The sequence below is a fragment of the Chanos chanos genome, chromosome 4 (assembly GCF_902362185.1).
Source record: "Chanos chanos chromosome 4, fChaCha1.1, whole genome shotgun sequence".
In the NCBI taxonomy this organism is placed as follows: Eukaryota; Metazoa; Chordata; class Actinopteri; order Gonorynchiformes; family Chanidae; genus Chanos; species Chanos chanos.
In genome coordinates, this window is record NC_044498.1 from 38,881,447 (window position 1) to 38,908,534 (window position 27,088).

At 39.8% G+C, this 27,088-nt stretch overlaps 1 protein-coding gene across 2 annotated transcripts; it reads left to right on the forward strand.

Moving 5' to 3' along the window:
• The first annotated feature begins 465 nt into the window (after nt 1–465).
• Nucleotides 466–26,845, forward strand: tasp1 (taspase, threonine aspartase, 1). Of its 2 annotated transcripts, none has more exons than XM_030771859.1 (14): nt 466–661; nt 1,299–1,504; nt 1,952–2,019; nt 2,613–2,681; nt 3,218–3,338; nt 4,306–4,390; nt 4,680–4,759; nt 6,693–6,803; nt 9,965–10,083; nt 10,272–10,350; nt 15,454–15,564; nt 17,631–17,738; nt 19,588–19,661; nt 26,425–26,845. In XM_030771859.1, the coding sequence occupies exons 2-14, from the start codon at nt 1,375–1,377 to the stop codon at nt 26,515–26,517; spliced, it is 1,248 nt and encodes a 415-aa protein (XP_030627719.1). In that variant the 5' UTR covers nt 466–661; nt 1,299–1,374; the 3' UTR covers nt 26,518–26,845. The 2 variants fall into 2 exon arrangements, with proteins under 2 accessions (XP_030627719.1, XP_030627718.1); XM_030771858.1 differs by having other exon boundaries at nt 6,693–6,799; nt 9,910–10,083.
• The last annotated feature ends 243 nt before the right edge of the window (nt 26,846–27,088 follow it).

Here is a 27,088-nt window from a genome sequence, read left to right on the forward strand (position 1 = left end):
AAATAGATTTGTCGCGTTTTCAGATTCACGGTTAAGATGACGTCTGTCGTTCTCTTCAGTATTTTCGTTGTGTATCTGAGCTCTGTTTCTGTTTTCTTTATTTTTCTTTTCTTTTTTCTATAGGTTTTTGATATTTGAGATTTTTTTTATTTCATTTATTTATTTTTTCCAAATATTTGAGATAGTGGTGTCAAGTCTTAAACTGGAACTCAGGTCTCATCACTGCACCAAATATCCCATCTCCTTAACCACTCTATAATATTCATTATTTTATATAGAAGATTCGTAATTCTTTATTTTTCGTTCGCTCTTCTCAACCCATCAAACGCACACCACCTTGTGTTTGTGCAGAGTTTGCGGCTGGGCGGAGAAAAGGCAGCCACGTGACTATGTATCATTGAACTAGGAAGTGATTTCATTCTGTTACTGTTACCGATTGCAAAAAGTAGGAGCATAGGAGACATATTTGTCAAAAGTATCATGTTGTGCCGAGAATTTAAACTGATACAAATCCACGAATAGTTGTCTATGTCATTACAGTACGGTATTTTCTGAATCGAAGCATTAGCCCTCCAAAATTAGCGTAATCATGTCGTGTTTGATCAACCAATGATAGCTAGCATACCACAGTAGCCATCACAAGCTTAAACTTTGCTTTCGTGTAAGTCTCTCAGCTTTTGTCATTTGAAATTTGCGATGCTCAGTTGCTCGATGCACAGCATATTATCTTAAAGCTACAGTAAATAACTGTGTCGCGTTGTCTTTTGGAGAACTTGTAGCGGTTCGATTTAATATTTAAACACTTCATTAGCTAGCCTATGAGCACTTATTTCTTTCCTTGCATGACAATTTTCAACACCTGATACTGACTCAGAGCGAAAACATATGATACAGCACGAAATTGACATTGTACTGATGACGCAATGCAATTGTCCCCTGTTTTGACAAGCACGTTGCTACCAATTGTAAGTAAATGTGCGTGAAAGTAGTCTGATGGTATTTCTTGAAAGCAGGAAGGTTTGTTGTCTTCTTGCACCGATTTGTTGACCAGCTGTGTCTGCAGAATGAGTGCTCTTTGTCACTGAACTCTGTCTGGTGATTGCTTGCTGTTCTGGTTCATGATTAGTCGATCTGTGACCTTATAGATTACATTTCACTGAAGTTCAGGGATGAAATGGCCTCCCACAATGGATAGAAATGTTTGCGATGCAGGAGAAATTCCTAAATGTAACTTCCTTCATCTTTCTTGGATAATCTGTTTTCTTTTTATGTATATCTATCTCTTTTTTCCTCTTCAGGACTCAGGTGACAGCCAGCATGCCGGTTTTATGAGAGGAAGATGGGCCAAGATGCAAGTCTTCCTGGATACGGGTCATGGAGAAAATAGAGAACTCTATAGAGGGGAAGGGGGGCAGCCCTCTGCTAGATGAATCAGGGTCTGCATTGAACAACAGCCATGTGAGAAGGGATGGTAAAGCAGTTGGATTTGTGTTGGTGCATGCAGGTGAGTGAAGGGAAAAGTGTTTGTAGGTTTAGAGAATTGTAGTCTTTGCATTTGTATGTCTATCAGCCATTACATGTCTATCTGTATGGATTCAGCTGTGCTGATTCCAGTATAGACGTGAATTACGCAATGAACTCTTGTGTCAGTGTGCCAATATTTTTGGGAAGAGGACTTAAAACAGTTACAGTAACAGGGTTTTTGATTCTGAGTGTACTTTAATCACAACTTAAGCTCAGATGACAGGCCATTGCTGAACAATCAGCTGTAATACGGCATGTAATTTTTTGTGTCATATTCTACCGAGTGACTTTAGTTAGTGTATGAAATGAAGAATGTAATCTAAATTGCTGTTTTCTTCTTTGTGAGTCCCAAACATATCAGTTTTTTCCTTTGCTATAAAACTGTAACGATGATTATGATGATGAAGATTATAAAATGTTCTACCAGGGGCAGGATATCACTCAGAATCCAAAGCCAAGGAATATAAACATGTCTGCAAGAGGGCTTGTCTGAGGGTGAGTTTTCATGATCAGTAAATCTTCATTCGATATATCCCTGAGGACAGAATCTCCTAACTTTTTTTTCTTCAGGTTGCCTTAAAGACATAGGGTAAACTCATGTCATTTAGTCCTTAATGAATTCAGCCCTGAAAAGACAAATATAACTTGTAGAATCAAGATGGTCCGTTTCGTATCAGAGTAGTCAGGCTGAAAGAAGAGTAAGGCACCAACAAGAGACTGGTGCCAGAGAATGCCAGTTATGTGTTGATAATGTGACACTGCTACCAACCAGTTTGCCAACAAGAGTCTTTCAGCTGCTCAGATCCAGTGTGTGCATAAATGTAATATTACATGCCTTCAGTGTTGCATTTGCAAAGCATAAAACATCATGACTTTATTCTGCATGCAGCTCACACGGCACTGAATTATCACATTAAGAAATCTCATTGAAGTTTGTTAATAACATAAATCAATCAGACAGTCACAATCTCATACTTGTCAGGGGTTTTTCATGATACATTTGCAGAATGTGTGTGCATACATTCTGAATATTATTCGTTTAATGTTTGATTTGGCCCTTCCATGGCCATTGTATATTTCATATTCAGGCAGTGGACAAACTAAAGGCGGGTGCCAAGGCAGTGGAAGCAGTGACTGCTGCTCTTATAGAGTTAGAGGTAATTGTTCTCTGATGTTTCATCATGTACATTAATCTCTGATTCATTATGTTAGAGTGCACTGCATTGTCATGACACTTTATCAGTAGTAATAAGAGACTTTCTCCGTCGTCAGAAGACAGCTCATATTGTGCAGTTTGGGGAAATATGACCAGTGTTTAAGGCCTATATTCTTGTCATGTATGGAAAAAACAGGTTTGAGACTAGTGACACAACACAATATAGCTGCCTTCTGACCCTCATTGTGCCTTTTATCTGATGAAAGAGGAGATGTAGAAGAGAAATATATAAAAAACAAGACCTTTTTAAGATTTTCAGTGAAACGTTAGAACAGGCCCAAGGCATGATCAGATATAACCCTAGTAGAAACCAACATTCCACAGCATAAAAAAAATCAGATATGATTTTTATCATACTAATGGGTGAACAGCATTTTGGTTTGCCTGGATTTTTGTGGATTTGGGCAGATTTAGTGTCTGAATGTGTTTTATAGAGTGTCTTTTTACACGTAAAGGGATTTCTTTTGTCACTTGCAGGATTCTCCCTTCACCAATGCGGGGACAGGTTCAAACCTGAATCTGTCTGGGGAGATTGAATGTGATGCCAGTATCATGGATGGGAAGTCTTTGCATTATGGAGCTGTCGGTGCTTTAAGTGGTGGGCACCCACAAAATGACTTCATTTAATAACTATCAGTTACAATGCAACTTTTTTGGGATTCCAGCACACGACAACCTGCCATTTATTTTGCACTCCGAAAAACCAAACATTTAAAAAAAAAAAAAAAAATAGTCTCAGATGATTTCGTATCCTATGTCGAAATCAAGAGCCAAGATATGAGTCAACAGGACAACAGATTGTTTGTTTTATTCCACATGATGTAACAGTCAGCCATAAAATGGTACATGACAAAATGAATGTTTCTTGGCACAGATTGGCTGTGCCTGCTCTCCAGCACATAAGGTTCTCTTTTTCTGAGGATTTTTTTTCTCACTTACAGCAAATTGGATCACGGTGTGGTGCCAGAATTGGTCTGAGCCAGAACCATAAATGCCCTATCTATTAAAACATGAGCAGAACTTGACCCAACCAACTGCTCTGCCCTGCGTCATGAGGCGTATATTTCATCAGCAGTGTCACCATGGTTATGACTCACACTATTTTAGAGGACCTGTAGCCTAGTCTCACTAAGTCACATTTGTCATAAGACACACATCATTCCTATTAGAGACACAACATAAATCTGTCTTACAGTCTAACCTAAAAATATTAGCCTCTATTATTAGTGCTTATTTTGATGTAGTTTGTTTGTGTGAGAGTTATTTTGTGACGACGTAACAAATTGGCAACCTTTCGTCCCAATCTCCGAGTCCCAGTTTAGTTGGTCCTACGTGCTAACCAAAACCCTATAGAAGACAATTACGATCCTCCTTGTAAGCCTGTAAACAATATAAAACACGGGATGTAACGCAAATAGTAATATACAATATGCCACTGGTTAATACAAAATGTAATGACATCAAAGCATGCAACATTTTGGTATTGAATACTCTATGTATTTGAGTTGTTCTGGTGTAAGTAGGAGATTAGTTTATAATGTCTGCTTGTTTTCCTCTCTCTGCAGGCATAAAGAACCCAGTGCTGGTTGCTAGAAGACTGCTCAGTGAAGCGCAGAAAGGAAAACTGTCGGCTGGGAGGATCCCGCCCTGGTGATCATCCAATACTCATTTGATTATCTCTATATATATCTGTTCTCTAGAACATTAAACTCTAGAACATTATAACTAAGATAGCACATAAAACATGAATGTAATGTAACATAGAATATTATACCAAATTCATACATTACTGGATTTTGAAGTCCATGATGTGGAAAAAGAATTAGTAATAATTCTTCCCAGAGCGAACACTCCTCATATTAGTTGGGTTATAATAGTAATCACATTGCATCATATTTTAAGAACATTTCTGGGGCTGAAAGGGCTTTTTCTGTTCTAGTTTTTTAGTAGGGAGAGGAGCACAGCAGTGGGCTGAAAACCATGGCATACCACCCTGCCCCTCAGAGAAGATGGCCACCAGTGAGTACTCTTCATCACACCCCCGAATGAGATCAGAGGATTGTTTTCTTTTTTTCATCTGAAACAATCTTACCATCACTTCCAATACATAAGACGCATAGGACAACCCATAGATGGTGCTTTAATCATAGTCAGTGTAAATTCTGACTGAGAATTCTACTTCTGCTCTGATGATACGTTTGATCCTGTGTTAACACTGGTCTTTGAAAAAACTTTGCCAGCAGGTTAAGGTAGTATACTGTAGTAAGTACCTCCAACGTTAAAACTGGGAATCTGAGCCCAAAAACAGTAAACCCACAGGCTTGATTCTTTCTCTAGAAATGTGTGAGGTGAGCTTGGCATCAAAATCCCTTTTGACAGCAAAGTTTGCAGTTTCTTTTCCCATATAATAATGTAATAAAAAAAGGACTAGCATGGATTTATTTGAAGCGGCATCAACCTGTTTCACAATATGTTGCAGGCAAACTCATTGCTACTCATTAAATTGAGGTGATTTTCTTCCAAGAAACGCACCTATCTATGGTATTTATGCCTAAAAGGTATATTAGGGCAATACATTATGTCGTATGAGGCTTATAAAATACTGTTTTTTTTACGAGTCTGATGATCACTCATATTTATGATCTTTTTTTTTTGTTACTTTATTGATGCGTCTGTCTCTCTCTCCATATGTGTGTTTGTGTGTGTGTGTGTGTGTGTGTGTGCTGTTCTTCATGGATCTCACAGAGTCTTCTTTGCCAGATTCACATGACTATAAAACATGAAGAGGCAGGGGCAAAGATGGAGTAGTCAACATTCCTATTTTTATACTCACAGAAAAATGAACAAAATATGTGTATAGCCGCACATGCCCATTTAGTGCGCTGTATTTGTTGACAACTGAGGGAGGACAATAGGATAGAGAGAGAGGAAGATGTCAGATAGACATAACTTTAATAATGATTGTAATTGTGGATTGTTGTTAGTATTCAGTTGTTTCACGTAACTGTCATTTAAATGCCTTAAAGGTTGTCTTCCTGAAAATGACTCTGCCAAACTTTTGATTTTGGAACATTTACAAAATTTTACCTCACTCTGCAATGCCTTAGCTCTTTTTGCATACAGTGTCATTCGCAGAATGTGGCTTTAATAGGTAAGCGATTGAAATGGACAACAGATAAAATTAGATCAGTCATTACATTGTATTTATGTAGTGCGTTTCTTTTACCCGCAGATCCACAGAACTCTATTCTTTACCGTTGAGATGAACGTTGCCTTTGTGTTTTGTTAGACATTGACCATTCATCTGGGCATTTGCATTGCATATGCCTCTCGTGATTTGACTAAGTATAGTTACGTGAAGATTGGTTATTTTGGTCAGTCTACTTACAGTGTTGATGAATGATTCGGAAGCAATCTTGCACATGTATTCATCTGGCGGGTTCTCTCCTTCTCTGAGCTCCGCTGTTATTTTTACCCGGCCTAATTGCATACCATTTCATTTTCTAAATGACTTAATTTTACTGATTTAATTCATTAATTTCCTTTGATTAAAAGGGTTACCACGTGTGGAACGTAAGATTTTGTAAACAATGGCATTTGGGCTTGAATAGCTGGCCTCATGCGGTCTCTGAACTGGTAGTGGACTAGAGCCAAAACCAGGACCGCATACTGGAACACATGTCCCATTAGGGTGGAAGCTTTTACTCAAGCTGCTCTGCGTCTGCATTGATTAGTACCACACCTCCCAAACTCTCTGATTTATGTCTAAAATAACGATACGCAAAATATTATGACTCTGTGGAGCGTGATAGGATTGCAAAGCCAAGGATGTCATCACCCAGTTCTTCATCATTCTAAGTGGAATTCTATAGGTAGAAGCATATTTGGAATTTGAATCCATAACTGTAGAATATCCGTGTCTAATTGTTGTGATTTCTTTGATGTTTTGCAGAGTTCAGTTTGTCAGCATACAAAAGGAACAAACGAAAGATGGAGCTGGCAGAGAAAGTAGAGACGGAACAGATTCAAGCAAAGAAGAGGAGACAACTGAATGAACACGTAAGTGATTTCTTATCATACCCGATGCACTCTGAGCATCTCATTAGCTAAAGTTTCACTTTAAAAAAAGAATGGTTTGATCTTTATCATCTGTTGGTATTTTTTAAACAAATTGAAAATATGGTGAATATTCAGAAGGAAGTGTGGAAGTATTATAGGAGAATGACTGTTTTTTTTCAATGCCTTGAGACTTTGCTTCATATACATTGGTTTGAGTTTCTGAGCCGTCCCTCCCCTCCAAGTTCAACAGGTTTAATTTGCCTTAAACACAGTGTAGCATAGGCATTTGCCCTGACATTATTACTCTCATGATAAAAGGCCCAACATCTGCGCGGTCCTCTAATCCACGGCCGCCACATAGCCAGAGGAGGAAAACCACAGCGTAATGATGACCTGGAGATGGGGGGGTGTGGAGACTTCAATTACTCACAATAACAGGACACACATACACACACACACACACACACACGCATACGCATACACACACTCTTCAGATATGACATGGCAGTGCAGCGAGGTTATTTGGTTGAAGTAATGGAGCTCTTATAGGATTAGTTGTGCTTTCACATTATCATGTGCTGACCATTCCCAAGGGAAGAAGTTCTCCAGGGGAATGAATGTTTAATATCTGCAGTGGTCACTACTTGGTGACACATTTTAACACGGTGGTTTAGTGGAATCGAAAGCTCGCCATGACTCTTATCATAGGATTTCAATGTGTAACAAGAACAGCTTTTTCATGGGTTACGTTATATGAATTTATTATCCAATTTATGGTTGACGAGTGGTTTTCAGGCCCTGTTATGCTCCCTACATTTTTCTCAAGAGGTTGCATTCTTTTGGCTGGAACGAAATGATTCACATAAGCAACACTTTCTCTCTCCCTCTCTCTGTCTCTCTCTTTCTTTTTCTCTCTCTCTCTCTGTCAGCAAAGAGACCTCATAATCATACAAGCATAGGTTAATACCAGCCAGAGGAATTTTAAAGCTTTTGCAACCGTACACAGAGTTTAAGATTAGTACCAACTCTTTGATGTGTACTGAGGGAATTTGAGTATTTTAAAGCCACCCCCCTCCCCCACTCATAACCCTTTCTTTTCTTCAAATCTCCTGTGATCACATCTTGAAGTTATTTTGTAAAGACTTTCCCATAACATGCTTGACCAACGTGCAGCGTCTGTGTTTTAGTAGTGAATTGGAGGAAGTCTTTTGACAGGTACACATGGAACATGAATATGTAGGGCGGGAAAAAAAACGGATGCTAGTGTGAATCTTACAGTTTGGGAGTTCAGTCAGTCATCCAGTACTTTAGCACTGTGTGGTCCCACCACTTCAAATGGAGAGGGGTCTCCTGTGAATGAGCCAAGGGTCACTTATGGGTTATTAGGCGTAATTTACAACACTTAAATCACAAATTCAGAAAGCCTTGGGAAATGTCAAAGAGCGGTGAAGACATTCATATGGAAACACAAACACTTTTTTTTTCCCCATACAAAATCGCGTTGTCAGTGATGAGAAAAAGAGAGTAATATTTGCCCTTTTCCTCTGAGAGAATGTAATTTATATTAATGATAGCCGTAGATCATTTCATGCATAAAACTGACATACCCCTGGGATTCTCCAGACACCTTACACCTTATTATTATACACTTAGCTTCAGTTTGATGAATATCCTCAAATCTTATCATTTAAGTTAAAGATGCGAGATGAAAATGAAAATAACTGATTTTTAGAAAGTTAACATCTATGAAATATGTTTACTCAGGGTCTGCAGTGATTCTTAATTACAGTCAAATGCAACTTAATAGTTTTCTATAGCTCCCTTGGCTCCTTGGTTCTGTGTTCCTTGAAGGTCACACTGCTACAGTCATTACCGTTGTGAGATCTTCAAACAGCCACAGTGGTGTTTCTAATAAGGCAGAATTCATACATTAGGGACTGTTGTAAGCCACGGTTCCCTGAACTTGCCATTTGACCTTGTGTCCTCTGGATTTAGCAGGTATAAGAGCAGTGTCGATTTCAAGTTAAGTCTTTTTGTCGATTGCAGCATTTGGAGTTATTGTTCTGTGCGAGAGGGATTTTTATTGGTTAATCACAGGGCGCCTGGTTTTGATTTTTATACATAATGTATTTTTTTTTAACATCTCACACAAAAGCGTAGTGCTGCCAGCTTATAAACTTTTCTGATTAGTTTCACTTGTCTACCCCTGAAACAGCACCTGTTCCACATGTTAAAAGTTTGAGAAAATGTGAATGTAGCTTGTGAAAATGATGATTTGGGGGGAAAAAAAACAAAAAAAAACTAAACAAAACAGACCTGAGTAACTTCGAGAAGCCTTTTCGTAATCGTTCTTATTTTCGATAAAGAGGAAATCCAGCAACCTGAATAAAGGTCTTTATTGACCTTTGTAGGTTATACAAATATGAACATTAAAATAATATTGAATCAGTATTGTGTTACCCAAATAATACAGGAACGACCGGGTTGCACTTAAAATTAATTTCTGTTTTTCAGAAGTTGATGCAGGTCTTTGTTATGATTGGTCCCTGGTGTTTGCATGCTGACTGCCCAGGGGGAATGTTTCTCCTCGGTGAATGTTGTTAGACAGAGGCAGAAATGCTAAGGTTCAGTAGAGATGCTCTTTTCTTGGAAGAGGGGAACAAACACCATAGATCATAATGTTCTTCCACACAATTACTCAGGAAAAGCAGATTTATCAAGCTGCTCAACGTTGCCTTTGGATTCAGAACAAGCTCCCTCTAAAGTATACAGTAATCAGCAAATGAAAACAAACCTTCAAGAACTGATCCATTATCCCTTACAAATGGCCGAACTTTGGTGCGTTAATCATTGGACACAGTGGACTTGGTTCTCTCGGTAGAAGTCAGGTTCATTTCATTTCAAAAACTTTTAAGGCTATAATGATTTCAGTGCAGATTAGACCTAGTCTGTGACCATGATGTGTGCTTTAGACTTCAGTGTTTGTCATATAAAGGTATTCAGTGTGATCGTCCAACCTTAACATTAGGTACTTACACTAACCTTTTTATTTATGTGTTATGTTACTGGATTTACAATAGGCTAACAGGTGTGTGTTTTTCTGTGTGTAGGAGAGCGGCTTGGAAAATTTGGGCACGGTCAGAGAGATCGTTGTGGATCTTGGAGACAATGACTCGGCCTGCCTGGACACGGTCGGGGCAATCGTGGTGGATCAGGAGGGAAACGTGGCAGCCGCAGTTTCCAGTGGAGGTTTGGCCATGAAGCATCCCGGTCGAGTGGGTCAGGTGAGCTTCGTCCTCACCCCTTCAGCACAGACTCACCGTGGGAATCAAAACAGAGTGGTTACCTGCAAGGGTGAAATGTTCAGTTCATTTACAGTCTCTCTCTCTCTGTCCATCTCTCTCTCTCTCTCTCTCTCTCTCTCTCTCTCTCCCACTCTTCTCTCTCCCCCTCTCCCTCCCTCTCCTTAAAGGCTGCCCATTATGGTTGTGGCTGTTGGGCACAGAATGCCTGTAACATCAGTCCTTACTCCACAGCTGTGAGTACCTCAGGTATCAAAACACTCTGCTCTATTTGTGTGTGTGTGTGCGCGTGCACTTGTTACTGTGGATAATCCATGTATGTCTCTAAATTGTTCATAACTGACAGCTGAAGGGTTGGTATATTCTGTAGAAGGAGAACACTGTTGGTATGACAATAGGGGGGAAAAAGTGCTGCTTTTTCCTTGAGTGAAATATTTCAATATTTTTTACAGTGTATTTAAACAGCTTAGAAAACTGCTCAACTTCTAAGGTTTATTAAACTAGAATGTTTAAAAGTTCTTACTCATCAATTCAAATTGACACCATGTGAGTCTTTGGCATATGGTCATATGTTCTTTACTGGTCTCATTGGGATCTTGCATGCAGATAAGGAAAGATTCTCACGCAAATGCATCTGTTTCGCACTCAGTTGTTTTTTAGCACAAAAAAGCTTGAGATAATATTAATAGCAGATGAATAACATAAAATGAATGCAAACTGAATCATACGTTGACTGCTAAGGCTTTTTGATAAATTTTGTTGTCTGTTTCATACAGCACAAAGCACTAAGGGCTCATCTGTTGGGTATTAACTGTTGACCTTATATTGGCGTGATGTCCTTTCTTCAGTTATGTGATGTGCCTTCAAATTGTGTTTGTAGTGCATGTTTTTTTTAGTGGATGGCTTTAGTTAGGTTAGTTTTGGGTTACTCTCCTGTGTCTCTTTCATTAGGACGGAGGGATGATTTGAATAAAGATGACAGAGAGAGAGCAGGACAGAGCTGGGATCGTCAGGGCTAAAGCTGAAGCCGTCTACCTCAGTGCTGAGAAACACTTCAGTGCGTTAGTGACATCTCAGGGACCAGAATAGGTTAGAGTGTTCTAGGAACCACTGAGAGATTATAGACCATTTCTATGAAGCTATGCACATGAATATGATACATGCTCTGTTTATTTGAACAGGTGCCATTTGTCAAGACCAAGTTATGTTGCTAATGATTCATTTTGTTGATAGCATCTTGATTTCTTGATAGCGTCTCCGTTGTGTTAATAATACACCACAGGGTGACGTCACGTGAAAATGTTTTAGATTATCTGAATGTTTTGTTCTGGTTCAGAATGTTTTATAATTCTGTTAATTGCGAAAATAGTAAATAGTATGGTGTGTGTAGTAAAGTGAATGGTGAGGAACATGAAGTGTTTGTTCTTATCTCTTTGGGCCACATATACATTTCAGGCCAAAATATCATTATGATGTTCAATATTTTCAACTTATTTAGGACATAGTTTCAAAACGAAATGATGTTTTTTTTTTGTTTTGTTTTGTTTTTTTGGCGTGCCTCAAAATCCTGCCAAGGGCTGCCTGAGGCCCAGTGCTGTATGTACCTTTTTAAACTAATGCATTCTGTTGCATACAAAAAAACTTCCCCTTTCCTATTGTCTGTGTCCAAGCCAGCAGAGCAAAGGCACGATTATTTCATATCTCTATAAGATAAATATGAGCATGTCTGTGTTATGTCTGAAAAGAATGTGTGTCTCTGAAAGCAAATATAATAATGGACAGACTTCCTTTATTCTGTCCAAACACGCAAGACCATCTCAAATGTATGCGTCTGAATAGATGGTATAGACCTTTTTCTCTTCAGTCCCTGGTTCAGACACTGGTTTTGCAGGGAGCTTCTGGGAGCATTAACTCTTTTGATGGATACCTCAAGCAAAATTCTTTTTCTATGGTGATGAGCAGAATGAACCAGTCAAGCTTTAAGTCTAGCCTATTTTAGCACAAAAGAAAGTCCAAAAAAAATGATGTAGCGCAGGAATTTTGGGTTGATTACATCACGCTTGATTTCCTTAGCGGTGGCATTCGGTAACAGTTGTCGTCCAGGTTAAGTGTATCAGAACAAGGCTAAAGGAGGGCCTGTGATTTTTATGATTGTATTTCTTAAGGCAGGGAGTTGACTTTAAGAGGCAGACACCTTGTAAAAACGTTTGTTGACTTTGACGGGTGCACGGGAGGTAACAGCAGTACTCCCCTGAGTCCCACCCCATCTTAAAGCTTTTTTCTGGTTTTGGTAATCACATACATGTTTCCCTACTAACCAGATCTGACACATATAGCTTACACCATGCAGCGGAGAATCCCGCTACTGGCTCTTTCCTCTCTCGCATCTGGACACCTGGACTCTTGTGGCCTGCAGCCATTTTGGGTAAACGCACCTTTGGCTTGAACTAAGCCCTTTGGTCAACTCAGTCTAAGTTTTTAGAATAGAGAGTGTTGTTGACTCAACTTTTGGCATGTTGCACAGAGGTGTGGCTTGCACCCCATGCCCTATAAGAGGAGATGGGTGATAAACTCATCTAACCGCTTCATTGTGGTGCTTGCCTTTCTTAACCCCCAAATTCTTCTACCTTTGAATTTTAACGTGTCGCTGTCGATGATTTTCTTTTGGCCTTCCGTTTATGTTCTCTCCGGTAGGACGTGGGGACTCTTCCCACGTATTCACTGAAGGCGTTAACCGATGCCCTCTCGGTCTTGAGCGTGATGGTTTGTAATACAGTCATCCCCTCTTATGAGCAAGGCAGGGGTGAATTCTCCAACAGTTTAGTTTCTCTAAGAAACAGGCTTAATCAAATCCTCTTTGGCCCAGTAAATCACAGGGTTATTGACTTGAATCTTGACTCTTTTTGATCACTTAAACATGGAAAACAAAAGCAGAATACTACATTTTGTCACCTCCTCCCCCGTAGGCTTTCAGCATGACTTTTTCTTTCATGTTTTGTCAGAATTGAAAACGTGTGTGTGTGTGTGGATATGGGGAGTAGGAGTGTGTGTTCCAGTCTAGCACCTGCTTTTCATTTCCCAACTTAAAAGACATTCCCATCAAAAGAAGCAGAAAAACAATCATTTTGGCCCTGACACGCGGCACTTGGCCTCTCTCTCCCTCTCTCTCTCTCTCTTTCTCTCTCTGTTTCTCTCTATCTGTCTTTCTCTCTCAGACTCCCGCTCTTTTCTCTCTGTCTTTTTTTCGATCCCTGCCTATTTCTCTCTTTCCTTCTCTCTCTGGTGTGTTTTGCGCGTTGTTTTATCCACAGAATGTGGCTGCCTTTGTTGACCTTATGGCTCTGTTCTTGCCTTACTGTGGTTACTGTGAGCAGGAATGTCATGTCAACAGTGTTTCCTCATACCACTCTCACTCATTACACGCCGTGCCGTAGTTTGTTTTGTTTTATTTTGTTTTCCCTTAAATGGGTTTTTCGCTTTCACAGCTCTGTTTTCTCGCTAAAGCTCCAGTTAACTTGCGGTTAATGCTGCCACATTACCCACGTCTCTCGAGACGGGGCAGTTTACCATAAACCGTGGATGGATGGCCAGATATGCCAGCCAATCGGCCGTCTGTCCACGCTAATGAAAATTACTATGGGCATGCGGTTGTCACGGTAACAGACCTGCACAGAGTTTTGTTGTAGTTACCTGATATTTTATGAGACCCACATTTGTGTTTACAGAAACAACACGACTGTTTTCTTTAGGCTTTATGGTTTCTGTCTTGAGCGCCTGCCAAACCTTTTGTGTTCACGTTCTGGGCATCATTGTTTTTTAAACTTCTCTCATGTGGTTTTAAAGGTAATTGCTACATTACTGTCCAGAAATGAACATGATTGTGTTTTTGACACAAGTGGATATTTTTTTGAGCTCAATCTCTGTGCCAGTCAGGACACCTGCTCACCTGTGGGCACGTGACACATTTTCTTCACTGTGCTTTCAGCGTTCAGTAGCTTGAGAATGAGACATGTCCAGGCAGCTATTTTTAATGTTGACAGCAGTCTAGCCTTAACAGCACTGATGGGCTCAAGATGAATTTCACAACAAGTATAATTCAGCAGGCATGAAAAAGTCATTGTAGACTTTGTTGCAAGAAACTGTGTCGCTAAGTATGGATTTTTCGTTTGGAGAATTTTGTCTTTTTCTTTATACAGCAATGGCTGTGTCCAAAATGTGTCTGTAAAGATCTCATTCTGTGTATGTGTGAGAGAGAGACAGAAAGAGAGAGAGAGACTAGAGAGAAGAGAAAGGAGGAGTGAGTGAGTGAGTGAATTTGTGATGGTGTGTATGTGTGGTGTGCTCACACTTGAGCTTACCATTTATGAACATATTTTACCGCACAATAGAAAGAAATAAAATACCACACAGGTACTCTTTCACACACACACACACACACACACACATACAGGCGGTGTGGAAGAGTTTGGTGCTTTTACTCAAAACAAATGATGTATCGCATGAGTTGTAGTGAAAGACAGATGGGTAAGACATTAGATTTCAGCCTTTCCCAGAATCCCAGTTATTGAGTTCAAACCTGCTTCCCATTACAGGTCTCCTGTTGCAGGTCTCTGAGAAAGACACTGCTCACATCCAAACAAATGAGCTTATTGAGGCTTAGCGATATTTCCTTCTAATTTCAGATGTTTCACAGTTTACTGAGTCCTTAAACCTTACTTTTCTCTTTAATATATTTGAGTTTTTCAGTGCATAATGGAGCACTGTAGCTGCTATAGTTAGATGGTGACAAGTCTAAACAGGCCTTATATGGTCTTGAATTTGAAGAAACATCCATTTTAGGTCTGTAGTAAAGGGGCATTAGGAGTGGTTTTATTATTTTTGCAGTGATTCGAGGCCTGTAGGGGTTAGACCGTGATTCAGGCTGTGGTTACAGGACCCTGTTGTTGATTGTCATTAGGTGCTACTACAACAACAAACCAAGTTGTTATTTGAGGCAGGTGCTGGGAATCTATTTCCTGAAATTGCAAGCATGGATAAACAGACAGGCTTAGGTAGCTTAAATGGGGTAAGAAGCATGAAAAACCAAAACAATCTTTGAAAAAAAAAAAAAACTGCAGAGATGTTTAGGCATGTTAATCGTACAGTTTTGGCTGTGTTCAGTTTTATCTGTGAATATTTCACTTTGATAACTGCTGTCGTTTTTTTTTTTTTTTTTCTTATAGATAAATGGTCCCACCTCAAGACACAATTTATATTTTAATGTTTGAAAAATAATGTTAGCTGGAAGATTTATAGTACGTGCCACGGCACGGTCAAGCCTCTGTCTTACTCTTCTAACCGTTGTTTCACCAGGCTGTGGGGAGCACCTGATCCGTACCATGCTAGCCCGAGAGTGCTCGACGGCCATGCAGTCTGAGAATGCTCACCAAGCCCTGCTGGAGGTCATGCAGAGCCAGTTCATCAGTGAGTAGCTTCACTTTCTCCTCACCACCACTGATCACAGGCTCTGTTTGCCGGGAAAAAACTGACTTCAAGGGTCACGCTTGGAAGAAGTAATAAATCTAAACTAAAGAAAAACAAGAAAGTCTTTAACAGCTCGCTTGAGCGGAAACGAAGAGAAAAGAACCACCAGTTATAATGTGCTTGTTTTCATTGATGAATAAATTCCATTCTTTTGAACGGGGCCTCCACAAATTGAATTCTCTGAATTCATATTTTACAGCCGTAGTTATTTTAAGACATCGTAAATATTCTGTTGACAGTTTGTTTGAAGATGTGTTTTTATTTTGTTAGTTTCAGAAGTGGTTAGTATTTTGTAAGCTTGGCTCACTTTGGCCCTGGTCTACCAGTCTGTGAAAATGACTGACCACTTGGACTGCTTGTTGAGAAACAGGAGGATATTTCCACTCCACAAGCTGTGTGGGAATATTTCGTGGTTTGGTTCTTGGTTTGGCCTCCCTCAGAAGTCTTTTGCCTTAATGTTGCTTTAGCACGGACATCTCAGGCACAAATGGCAATGGGGTATACTTTATAAATTTGGAGCTAATTATTGTATGTCCTTGTTTTTAATGTTCACAGTAAATTACAAAGCTTCATGAAACCTGCTTTGTTAAGCATGATGATTACAGAAAACAAAACTTCAAAGTCAAAGAAATGTAACCTTCATTATAAGATTTGACAATAGAGAGACTTGTATCATTTACCAGGGATTTATTTCTGAAACTGGGCATTAGGGTTTGTGTTAGGGTTTGCGCTCTAAACCAGTACAAACATACAAATCTGCAGGATTTGATTCTCCGAGTTTTCTGAGCTTTTGAAATTAAATTTCAAATGGATTGAGCCAGAAATGCAGAGTAGAAAAAAAAAAACAGCAACACTTTGATGTGATTGGACAACTGACCAAAGGTTCGTTAGCTTCATTTTTGTCCGTCAAATGCTAAGTGAAGTTCAGCTGCTCAGAAAAGTATTTTTCATCTGTTTTGAAACAACAACACACATTAAAATGCTCCACTCACTCCCCACCACCACCATACAGTGCTGTGTTTTGTCCTGCTGAGCAGAAAAAGCTCTTACATTTTATTAATCCGTGACGATAACAACACCAAGCAAATTTCTGATCTGGCAGATTGATGGAGGCTTAAGACTTAAGATTTATTATGGAATATTGAACAAAACCATGCTTTTTAAGAGCTTTTTAATGTGTAGTGTAAATTCCAGAGTTTGTGTGAAAACTGTCCAGGCTTTTGTTAAGAGCCTTAATTGACTCTTGAGTGGGGGTGTTCAGTGAACTCGAACCAAACATGTTATGCACTCAACAGTGGCTTACAAAATCAATAAGAGTTTTATGAAATGGACCAATTTTCCAGTTTTTAAAAACGTAGCTGGATGTATTTCTAAGGTCTGCTTTGTTGCACCGTTCTCCTCAAATTAAGAGCATTCAGGCTTTGCTTCGGTCAGCTGCTGTTAATTGTGTTTCTTTTTTCTTTTTCTTCTTCATTTTTTCAGTTAGGTAACTTTAAAAGCCCTTGGCTCAGGTTGCTGTTTGTGCTTTGTCTTTTGTTGAGTAAATTATGAAATTAAAATGTTGATGTCTGGATGTTTCTAGTGAGTAGATCCTTTATCAGGTGTCTTTGTTGGAATATGAATGGAGTGTAAGAAATTACAGCATCTGTCATAGACCTATCAAATGGGAAACGTGAATTTGCTCAGTATGACGCAGAAGTTTCTGGATTGTTTCATAAAACAAACTCTTTGGAAAGAATAATTATTAGCAGTTGTTTGGCCTGTGCTGAAAAGGTAGGAGAAATGCGTGTGCTTTTTTTGGAACACTGCATGCGTTGCTTGACTCTGATGTTTGATATGCATCTTTTTGGGATGCATCTTAACCCATCTTTCATATGGTCAAAGACAGGAGCGTTCTGATAATACAGTTTGTTTGAACTCAAATTTGATGAAGAACTCTTAGAGATGTAGATATAGTTTTGCACCAGACCAAAAAAAAAAAAAAAAGTTCTGATTGTGTGTTGCAGGCTCACCATTTTTGGCCAGTGAGGACTGTGTGCTTGGTGGAGTTATTGTTTTGCGATGCTGCAGGTGTGTGGATACCCAGAGCTCTCCAAACCTCCAGGCATTACTGGGTGAGTACTTAAACCCTGTCCCATCCTCTAATCTTGGCTTTATCTGTAGCCCTCTTACAGCAAAAAAATTCCCTATTCACATCGCAACTTTAACCCTATTCTTCTCCTTATTAACAGTCTACTCATGTGAAGCAAATTCCCTATGCATACCCAGCCCCACACCCAGCTGTTAGCCTTACCCTTAACCTTCACCTATAATTTGCTGAAGAAGTGCCCAACTTATGTTCTATCTCAAGTCAAATTTATCGCTTTACTTAGCTTTCTCTATACTTTTAGTCATAGTCTACTCATAATACATCGCATTTTGGTTCTCATAACACAACTTCAATTTGGTTTCCACGCAAGAATGAAGACCATCACATTTTCATTAAAGAGGGATTTTCGAGAGTTTTCCGAATGAGTATTTAGGAAACGGTTTACATGGAAAAACCTCTGTTGGAAATGTATATGTTTTCTTCTGATTTTGTTTGAGAATTTATTTACGTTAAAATCTAACGATTTTCATAGCAGCGGGTTTTTTCAGAATTCCTTATCTGATCAGATAAGCATGCCGTTCGACTGAGGGTGTGCTTTCTGAGGTTGGTGGTCTGCGGTTTTAGACGTTATTACTGTCATCACTCTGTTTGAGTGCGGTCTTTACTTCATGAAAAGATCTGTTTGTCCGCAGAGAACTGAAGCCATAAACCAATTCCGTAAACAGACAGACCTTTTCTCCGCATCTGCACTTTCACTGCTTTTGTCTCCTCAAGACTGGACATTCCTTAAAATCATTTCCTCTGGTTCTTAAGCCATCGTAAAGGACACTGAGTAATAGATTCTGTGGCCGTTACATCATAAATATCTTAATCTGCTGTAATCTAAAACCATGAGCATTTGGTATTCAGGAGTTTTGTCATTACCTCAGAGGTCCGAGAGCACTTGAGGTTGCGCCTTTATGACATCACGTGGAGTGTATGACACTCCAGTATCTCTCGTCCTCCCACACCCTCAGGGTCACACAGAACCCTGAAGTTGTCTCCTCTTACTGTCTAAAAGATACTCCGACCTCTCTGGAACTCTTTTACAAATGTCAGAAGCTCATTGATGTCTTTTGTGCGTCATTAAAACTCTTCTCATTTCCCATTTCTATGAAAAGTGGTTGACAGATGATTTTCCAAATCTCTTTGTTTAAAACATAGGAGCACTTCCAGGATAAACATGGCAACTGCTTAATTTTATTGGAAGGGAGTGGAGAGTGTAAACAGGTATTAAAGCATAGTCTTGCCTTAAACAATGGAGACTTTGTTTGGATGAAGCAATCGGGTGAATTCTCGCCCTGGTATGGATGGGGAAAACACTCTCCACGTTCAAACGTGTTTAGAGGAGCAGTGGGTGGGTCTTGAATCTCACCTTTCTGTTGGACTCCTGAGATGACTGTCTTTCAGTCAGTACCTGTGTTTTTTTTTTTCAGGATGTATGGATTTCACTTGTTTCGTCTTAAATCTTGTCCAAATTTCAGTGCTCTTGCCACCTATATGTTGAGGTCAGTAAGGATTAGAGAGTGTGTGAGACATCAGGTTTGATAGGCAGTAATTACCTTTTGCTTTTCTGCAAAAACATCAAAGCCCCATTGCTGTGACATGTACCATTCTAGTCCCTACATGCTCTTCCGTCTACCCAGTTTTTTTCATATTTATGAGTATTATGAGGAATGTCAAAAGATTATATGGATCTAGACTATGTTAAACATCTCACTCCTCAGTTTCACAGTCTCTCTCTCTCGCTCTCTCTCTCTCTCTCTCTCGCTCTCTCTCTCTCTCTCTCTCTCTCTCTTTCTCTCTTTTTCTCTTTCTCTCTCTATTACACACAGTGGAGTTCCTGTGGAGCCATACTACAGAGAGTATGTGTGTAGGGTACATGTCTGCCCAGGACAGCAAAGCCAAGGTGAGCAAGTCCTCACATTAATTCTCTCTCATCCCATCCTCAGACATGCCCTTATCTCTCATTAATATGCCATACAAATGAATGATTTTGTATCATACTCTATTTATACACCGCAACACATTTTCTAAACGAGAGAGCTAACTATTCACTTAAAATCTGTTCACTTAAAGTCTTAAAATTTGACCTGCAGCTAGCAGTAACAAATAGCCCATTTAGCCTACAGCCAAATGTTTTACAGATGTACACTTGCCATAGACAGCTAAACCTATTTTGGTCTGTTCCCCATAAATTACCTCAAACCAACCTGTAAACGGATTACGGATTATATACATACTATTTAAATATTTACAAGGCTGTTGACTGGCAGCTGAGCTGTGAGAACTGCCCACGAAAATGCACACAACGCATTACTGTTTGAGCATGTGCTGAAAAGATAGGTAAACTTTACATTTAGGCCTGTGGATAGTTATTTCTCCTATGGCGTGCATCCGTGACAAAAGGAAGGCTGGTTTGTGACATATTGTTACTCATTTAGTGATTTCGACAGAGCAGAGTCTTACTGTGGCCAATATGCACAGTAGCCTCTGCTTTAATTAATGGGAAAAAATTTTGTTGTGTGAGCCATACTGACTTCTGACTGTCAGCCCTGGGCAAAAAGAATCCTTGCCAACAAACATACACTCCCATTTCCCATTATTCTCACATACAGTGCTATAACGAACTTTCTCAATGCCTTTTATTTACTTTTTTTGGTTGTATGTTTTAACATATCTGGACTTTTGGTATATGGTCTTCGTACTTCATTGCTATTAATAGATTAAATGGCAGATATGTCATATCTGGACGTGTTTTATCAGAAGTCAATGCCCTCTGTGGTGTTTTGATGTGTGTTGTGTTTGTTTTTTTTTTTTTTATGACGTAGGCCTGCAGTCATGTGTCTATGATGTTGACAGTAATTTTGCATAAATTTTTCCAGAGTGGCTGCTCATCATAAAAATATGACAGAGGAAAGAAATTAGCAACGTGTGTGCGATTCCATTTTATTTTCTGTAATGTACACCAGAAGGGTGGAAATATGTTGTTTAAAACTGATTTGAACTTGCTTCCTGCCTCCAGGCTTCCAAAACATGCTTCTTCGATCCAGATGGGTCAATTGACAAATAACTAAAATATGGAGCGTCTTTGTTGTGTTGTTCAGTCGTTTTTTGTTTTTCCCTTGTGTTGAAATGGCCGAAGTTTCATTTGAAAGAGATTTCAGTTTTACTATGTCAGTGAAGCCCGACTGCTGCTGGTTTATCCGATAAACAGATTGTTTCAAACTTTATTGTGACTACTGAACTGTTAGATCTTCTGTCCACACGTTTGTGTTTTTTTTTTTTTTTGTGAGGACATTTGTCAGAACTGACTTTATCACGCTGGTGGTTGGAATATCAAAGCAGTGAAATTATGTCACTTGCACGACTGCTGTATTTAAGACACTATCCTCTTATAGTGTATTTGGTGCTGTCTCATTCACATCATCACACAGTTGAATTTGATATCCTTTCAGGAATTCAGGTTGAACAGAAATGTTATGAAAACCCGGTGTGTTGTTTGGCATCCTTTAAAAAAAAAAATTGTGATTTGGATGATCTAACAGACCTGGTGAATGTCAAGTTTAAGTGGAAAATGCCTTTCTGACTGTGGGTGGACACCGTCCATGCGGACAGAACGTAGATCTGCTCTGACTGTAATTGACCCCGTTTTATGTGAAGGCAGAGTGATTTTTAAAGACCTCTCTGTCCTCACTCACTTACTCTCTCTCTCTCTCTCTCTCTCTCTCTCTCTGTATCTCTCCCATTCTACCTCCATACCTCTCCCCATCTTCTTGCCCCCTGACCTTTCTCTGGAGCACTTGGACACTGGCTTTACTGTGAGAAATGCACCATTAGGGATATCAGTATCTATCTGGCAGTAATGTGAAATGTGTCCTATGTACTAGGTCTAGAGGTGGAATGCAAGTATTAGAGCACTCCTTTCAGAAGAATGTGTTTGAAAGATGCAAAGATATTTGAATACATCAACTGGAGTCATTGCACAGGTTTCTATCCCAGATTTTTGAATCTGAAAAATACCAGAAACATTCAGTCTGCTTTAGAGTGTACCTGTGTTTTAATGAGAGCCTATCAATGAATCCCCACTGTTTTAATGCCTGCCTGAAGATGTTTTTCCATCCAAACTGGAACTGAAATGTAATTCCTCTCTCAGTTCCACGTATTATTAATCATTATGAGTGTGTAAGATCCAGTCACTGAGTGCTTCTTTGCAATTGTATCATTTGTCTCCAGAAGAGACTGAGGTCAAAAACATGTTTACAGTAACTGAACGACTGCCCCTGAGTCCCTGCTGGAAAATGCCATTGATTTTCTTCTGTCCTTTTATCTCACATGCAGCCTCAAATAAAATGAATTATTCTCTAGCAATATGATTTTTGTGTAATTATGTGACACTTATGGTAAAACCCAAATGGAGTTGAACCTGTTTACATGAGCCGTACCGAAAAAACAGCACCGTTGATTGAGACAGTGGAAGACTTGAGTCTGCCTGGATGCTGTGCTGTTTCTAGAGAGAGAGAGAGACTGAGAGTCAGAGAGACAGATTGTGTCTACCCTTCTACCATTCCAAAGACATTCTTCCCATTCTTGTCTATATCATATTGCCTGTTTTGGACTAGAGAGGATCTACTGAATAGTAGGGCTGGTGCAGTGGGGCAGTGATTAATAGAACAGAGCCCAGACTACGCCGGCCGGTCACGTTCAGGCCAGTTACTCTTTATGGCTTCACAAGCTGAGCAGGTACACACATGGTTATTACCTTCAAAACATCAGCATATTACTGAAGCCACCATGACAAAACTCTGAATGCACGTGGACTGGAAGAACCCCTTGATGCACTTTTTTACATCATAAGAGTTAAAATTTTCTTTAAAAAAAAAAAAACTGTAATAAAACTGCAATTGATTCACATTTCTGAATTCATAAGTATACATTTGGTTTTCTCTGAAAGTATGGTTAGTTCCATAGGTACAGTTGTCCATGTAGGTGGGTATTTTTGGTTCTGTGAGTGTAGTTGTTCTTGAATGTTTGGTTGGGTCTGTAGGTGTGGTTTTCTCTGTGGGTATGGTTGATTCTGTAGGTATAGCTACATGACGTTACATTATATTTTACGTTACATTATATTTTATTTGGCTGACGCTTTTATCCAAATTGACTTACAAGTGGGCGACTTGCAGCTGTTCCAGCGACTTATAGTTGTTCCAGTACGTATGGTGTGGTTGGTTCTGTAGGTACAGCTGGTTCTGAAGGTATTATTTTCTCTGTGGGTACCGTTGGTTTTCTGGGCGTGTGCGGCTGTGAAGGTACAGTAGGGTTCTGACTGTTCTGCGCTGTCTGACGCTGACACTAACCTGGCACAGACTATAACCTCTCACCTTCTCACTCGGAGACCTGCTCTCTCTGTGTCTTTGTGTTTCTCTGGTTGCTATGCTTGGCTGCATATTGGAATAGGAAAGCCAAGGGTCTGCACGGGCCCCCGTGGGCCTCTACCCCCTTTTAAGGGCCAGATAAAACAAGTTTTTGACGGATGTCTTTGATTGAGGAAACACTCGCTTGCTTTTGCGTCAGGGAAGCTGCCAAGACAGTGAACCCGAGTCTGAAAAACTCTCAGCAGTTTATTTATCTGACTGCAGGTAATGTCTTTTAAAGGAAGCGTTGTTAGATGTGGCCTGGCTTTGTTTTTACTCTGCCGAACCAGTGAGAGTTGTTATGTTATCATGGTAACTCTGGGAGAAGGCTTTGTTTAATAACCACACTCGTATATCATCTTTTCTCCCTCTTTACTACTGCCGTCTGACACAATTCCGATACACAGGACTTGGTTTGTGCTTACATAAATTCTTTCAGCTTCTCTGTTGAAGCTCATTCAGTATCTATGGTTGTGAATACAAAAGTCTTCCTGCAAGGCCCAAATATTCTCATATGATTGTATGTTGTGTTTTTTTAAGTGAATGAATATTTATTGTGTGAATGGATGCTATGTTATGTGTGGCATCATGGTTAAAGCTTTGTCAGTGCCGTGTAGTAACTGTTAGGTCGACTAAATGCCAGAAGAGGGCTCGGTATAAAAGCTGGCTGATGTGTACAGCATTACGTACACCAAGTTCACCAGCACCTCTTTGTCCTAACACAAAACAACAACTTACTGTGTAAAAAATGATGGTGTAAACTATTTTGTCCATCTTTTTAGTTGACCGCTAAAAGGACTTGAACTCAAATGTGAAACGCGAGTTAGAAGAGATTGATACTGGAGAAGATGAACGCCATTGTTTGTGTGTTTGCCCCGTCCCGCTTCATGGGGCGGAGAGAGTGAATTACTGTACGCTCAGTGTTTTGGCTTTGTGGTAGGGTATGAATGTGAAAGCCGCAGCATGAGTAAAAATAATGTCTGTTTGTATATACAGCCTCAACTTGGGTTATGCCAGTTTTCAGCTCATTAACACATCATACCTATTCACAAATGCTTGCCTGAACCACAAAACTAACCAAACAAAACACTATGAAGTATTTTTAGTTGATTCCTAAACAGGCTAATACCTGTTGTTTTGGAAGGGCGCTGTAGGGCACAGTATTTTTTTTTTTTTCTTTTTTTGTGGCTTCAGTCTTAGTCCCTTTACACCTGAAGCACTGATGGAGCTCAGATATTGTGGAGGGATTTAACTAAAAGGCTTGTGGCCACATTCTTAGTGCAGGTCAGGCTGTTTTGTCTTACCAGCTACGAGCACTCACACAAGAAACTTGATCTGGTCTTGTAAGGCACGTGATGTATCCATTTGTGTAGTCACTGATATATTGATTAAATAAAAGGTCATCAGTTATAATATTGAGTCATATGTTCCCATGTAGTTTTTTTTAAATGTCAAATGCTTGTTAATCTTTCAGCTGTACAGTTAAATATAAAATTATAATGTATGTATCTATGCATACATATAAACCAAGAAGTTACTCTCATTAATGGTTTGAATAGATACATGGTATTTTAATGAGAGATTTCTCTACCTAAGATTCTGGAAGAGTATTCTGTATTCTAGTATTTGAGTCTGAATTGCAGTTTATCTTTTTCTGGAACAGAAGTGTGATGTGGTAGGTAATCATAGATTTTAATTCCCAAGATCACAGAGGCCAGATGTTTTTAGTGTGTTAGAATGTACAAGCAATTCTTTATTTATACAAATCATAACACGTTTGCTGATCAAAGTATTTGTTTTCAATTTCGTGCAAACAAAAATCAAGACTTGCACCTGTTATGCATTATTAATTGTGTATTTAACCTTGTTCCATATTTAAACCTGAATCAGTATCTTTGCTGTGTACAAGACTGTTGTTAAGTATGTAGTAGGGGTGTAACAGTTCACTGATATGATCAGCTATTTTGTTATAACGATTCGGCGATTTGATTCGGTGCGATGCGATACAATGCAATCTGATACAGTTCTTAACATTTGTTTAATGTAGACGTTCATTTTCCTTCCTTCTTATGAAATCCAAACATCTTTCAAAATTTAGATTTTAGATTTGATGGTGCACTGTAAACCATGTTTGCATTGTCGGACATGTTGTTCTTGTTTGTACCTCGCAAGCAACACTAATGTTATTCTCGTAAAAAGAGGTCAACTCAAGACGCTGTGCAGATTTATTAGCAGTTGAGGGGCGGTCATTATTATTTTGAAATAGACGTGACTTATATGGTTAGATCAGTTATTCTCCCACAGCAGCTTAGTTTATACTAAAGTAGAATTAGCAGACTTTAGCATCGGGCCATCGACCGGTTCATGGTACATTTAGATCGATCCAGGGGTCCGCGTATCAACGTAGTCGCGTATCAACGTAGTCTATTTCTGATTAGTTTTGGTGGCTCGTTACACCCCTATTATGTAGTATCATGCTTTATGTTCTGGGTTGCAATGACCTTGTGAACTGTCACAGGAAAGTGCATGGAAGGTAAATGGTCTTAATGTGAACTGTTTGTGTGACGCGCGGTGTACGTGAATGGTTCCCCTCAGGCCACCAACATCAAAGGCAGGGAGAGTGTTAAACCCGTCAGCTCCTCCTATGATTTCTCATTCACTTGTGTGGCAGCTTTCCTAGCCCCTTAAATCAGCCTCTGTTTGTGCCCTGGCTTGGAATGGTGTGGAGGTGTGTGTGTGTGTGTGTGTGTGTGTGTGTGTGTGTTTGCGTGCGAGTGAGTTTGTGTGTGTGTGTGTGCGTGCATGTGTATGTGCTTGCTCAAATTGTAGGGCTGGTCATTTTCTCCAGAGTGCTGCCTTGCATGTGTGTGTTGCTCAGTCTCAGTTGGCCATAGTCCCGTAGTAGTGACAGCTGGCTCGCGTATGCTGGGAAACAGAGTTCTGCAGTACTCCAGTCATTGCAGGGTTGACCGTGTCTATGTGCGTAGTGTACTGGGTGATTGTTTTCTCCCCCCCGGGGGCTTATCTTTGCCCCTCTAAAGAGCACAAACGGAGCATGGTAGAAGAGGGAGGTTGCCAGCTGGCTTTGATCCCCGTGAGGATGTTTCACACCCCGGCTCACAGCTGTGTTTGCACCCCAACCCCTTTTCTAAACACTGGCACTCTTGTTTTTTTTTATCCTCTCTCACTCTCCTTGTACCTCTCTCTCCCTGTACTCATCTCTCTCTCTCTCTGTCTCTCTGTCTCTCTCATTCATCACAGACCCATATTTCCAGACTGCCTCCTGGAGCGGTTGCAGGACAGTCATTGGCAATTGAAGGAGGTGTTTGTCGACTCGGGAGTATAAGTGACTGACACACACACACACACACACACACACTTACACACACGACCTTTGGAGCAATATTTACTGCAATGTTAACTCTGCCTGATGTAGTTTACGCAGTCCTGATAAGCTTTAGCTGTGTAACAGTTCCAGAGAAAGGGGACAGTGGTAAAAAATACATTAACGTTGATGCCTGCTGAACGCACTACTCAACGTTCCTCTGCTGTTCTACAGACTGACTGTGCCCTTCTCCCCTTAATCTCTTAGCAGTCCTAAACTTCCAGTGTCACCTGGACAAGACTTGATGCTTTCATGCCTTTGTGTCTTTAATCTATATGCACCGTCCTCTCTAATGTAAATAAGCTATATGGTCTATGGAAACAGGGTGGATATTCATTTATTTTAACTTTGTGTTGTGCATTATTATTATTATTATTATTATTATTATTATTATAAGTCACATTTGATTATTAGTCCTTGTTTATTTATTTTAGTGGTAAAATGTCAGTTGAGTCTCCATTAGAGCTGTGCTTTTCAGTCCTGCTCCTTGAGGCCACAGTCCTGTGACTTTCAGATCTCTCTCTGCTTATACCTGATCAA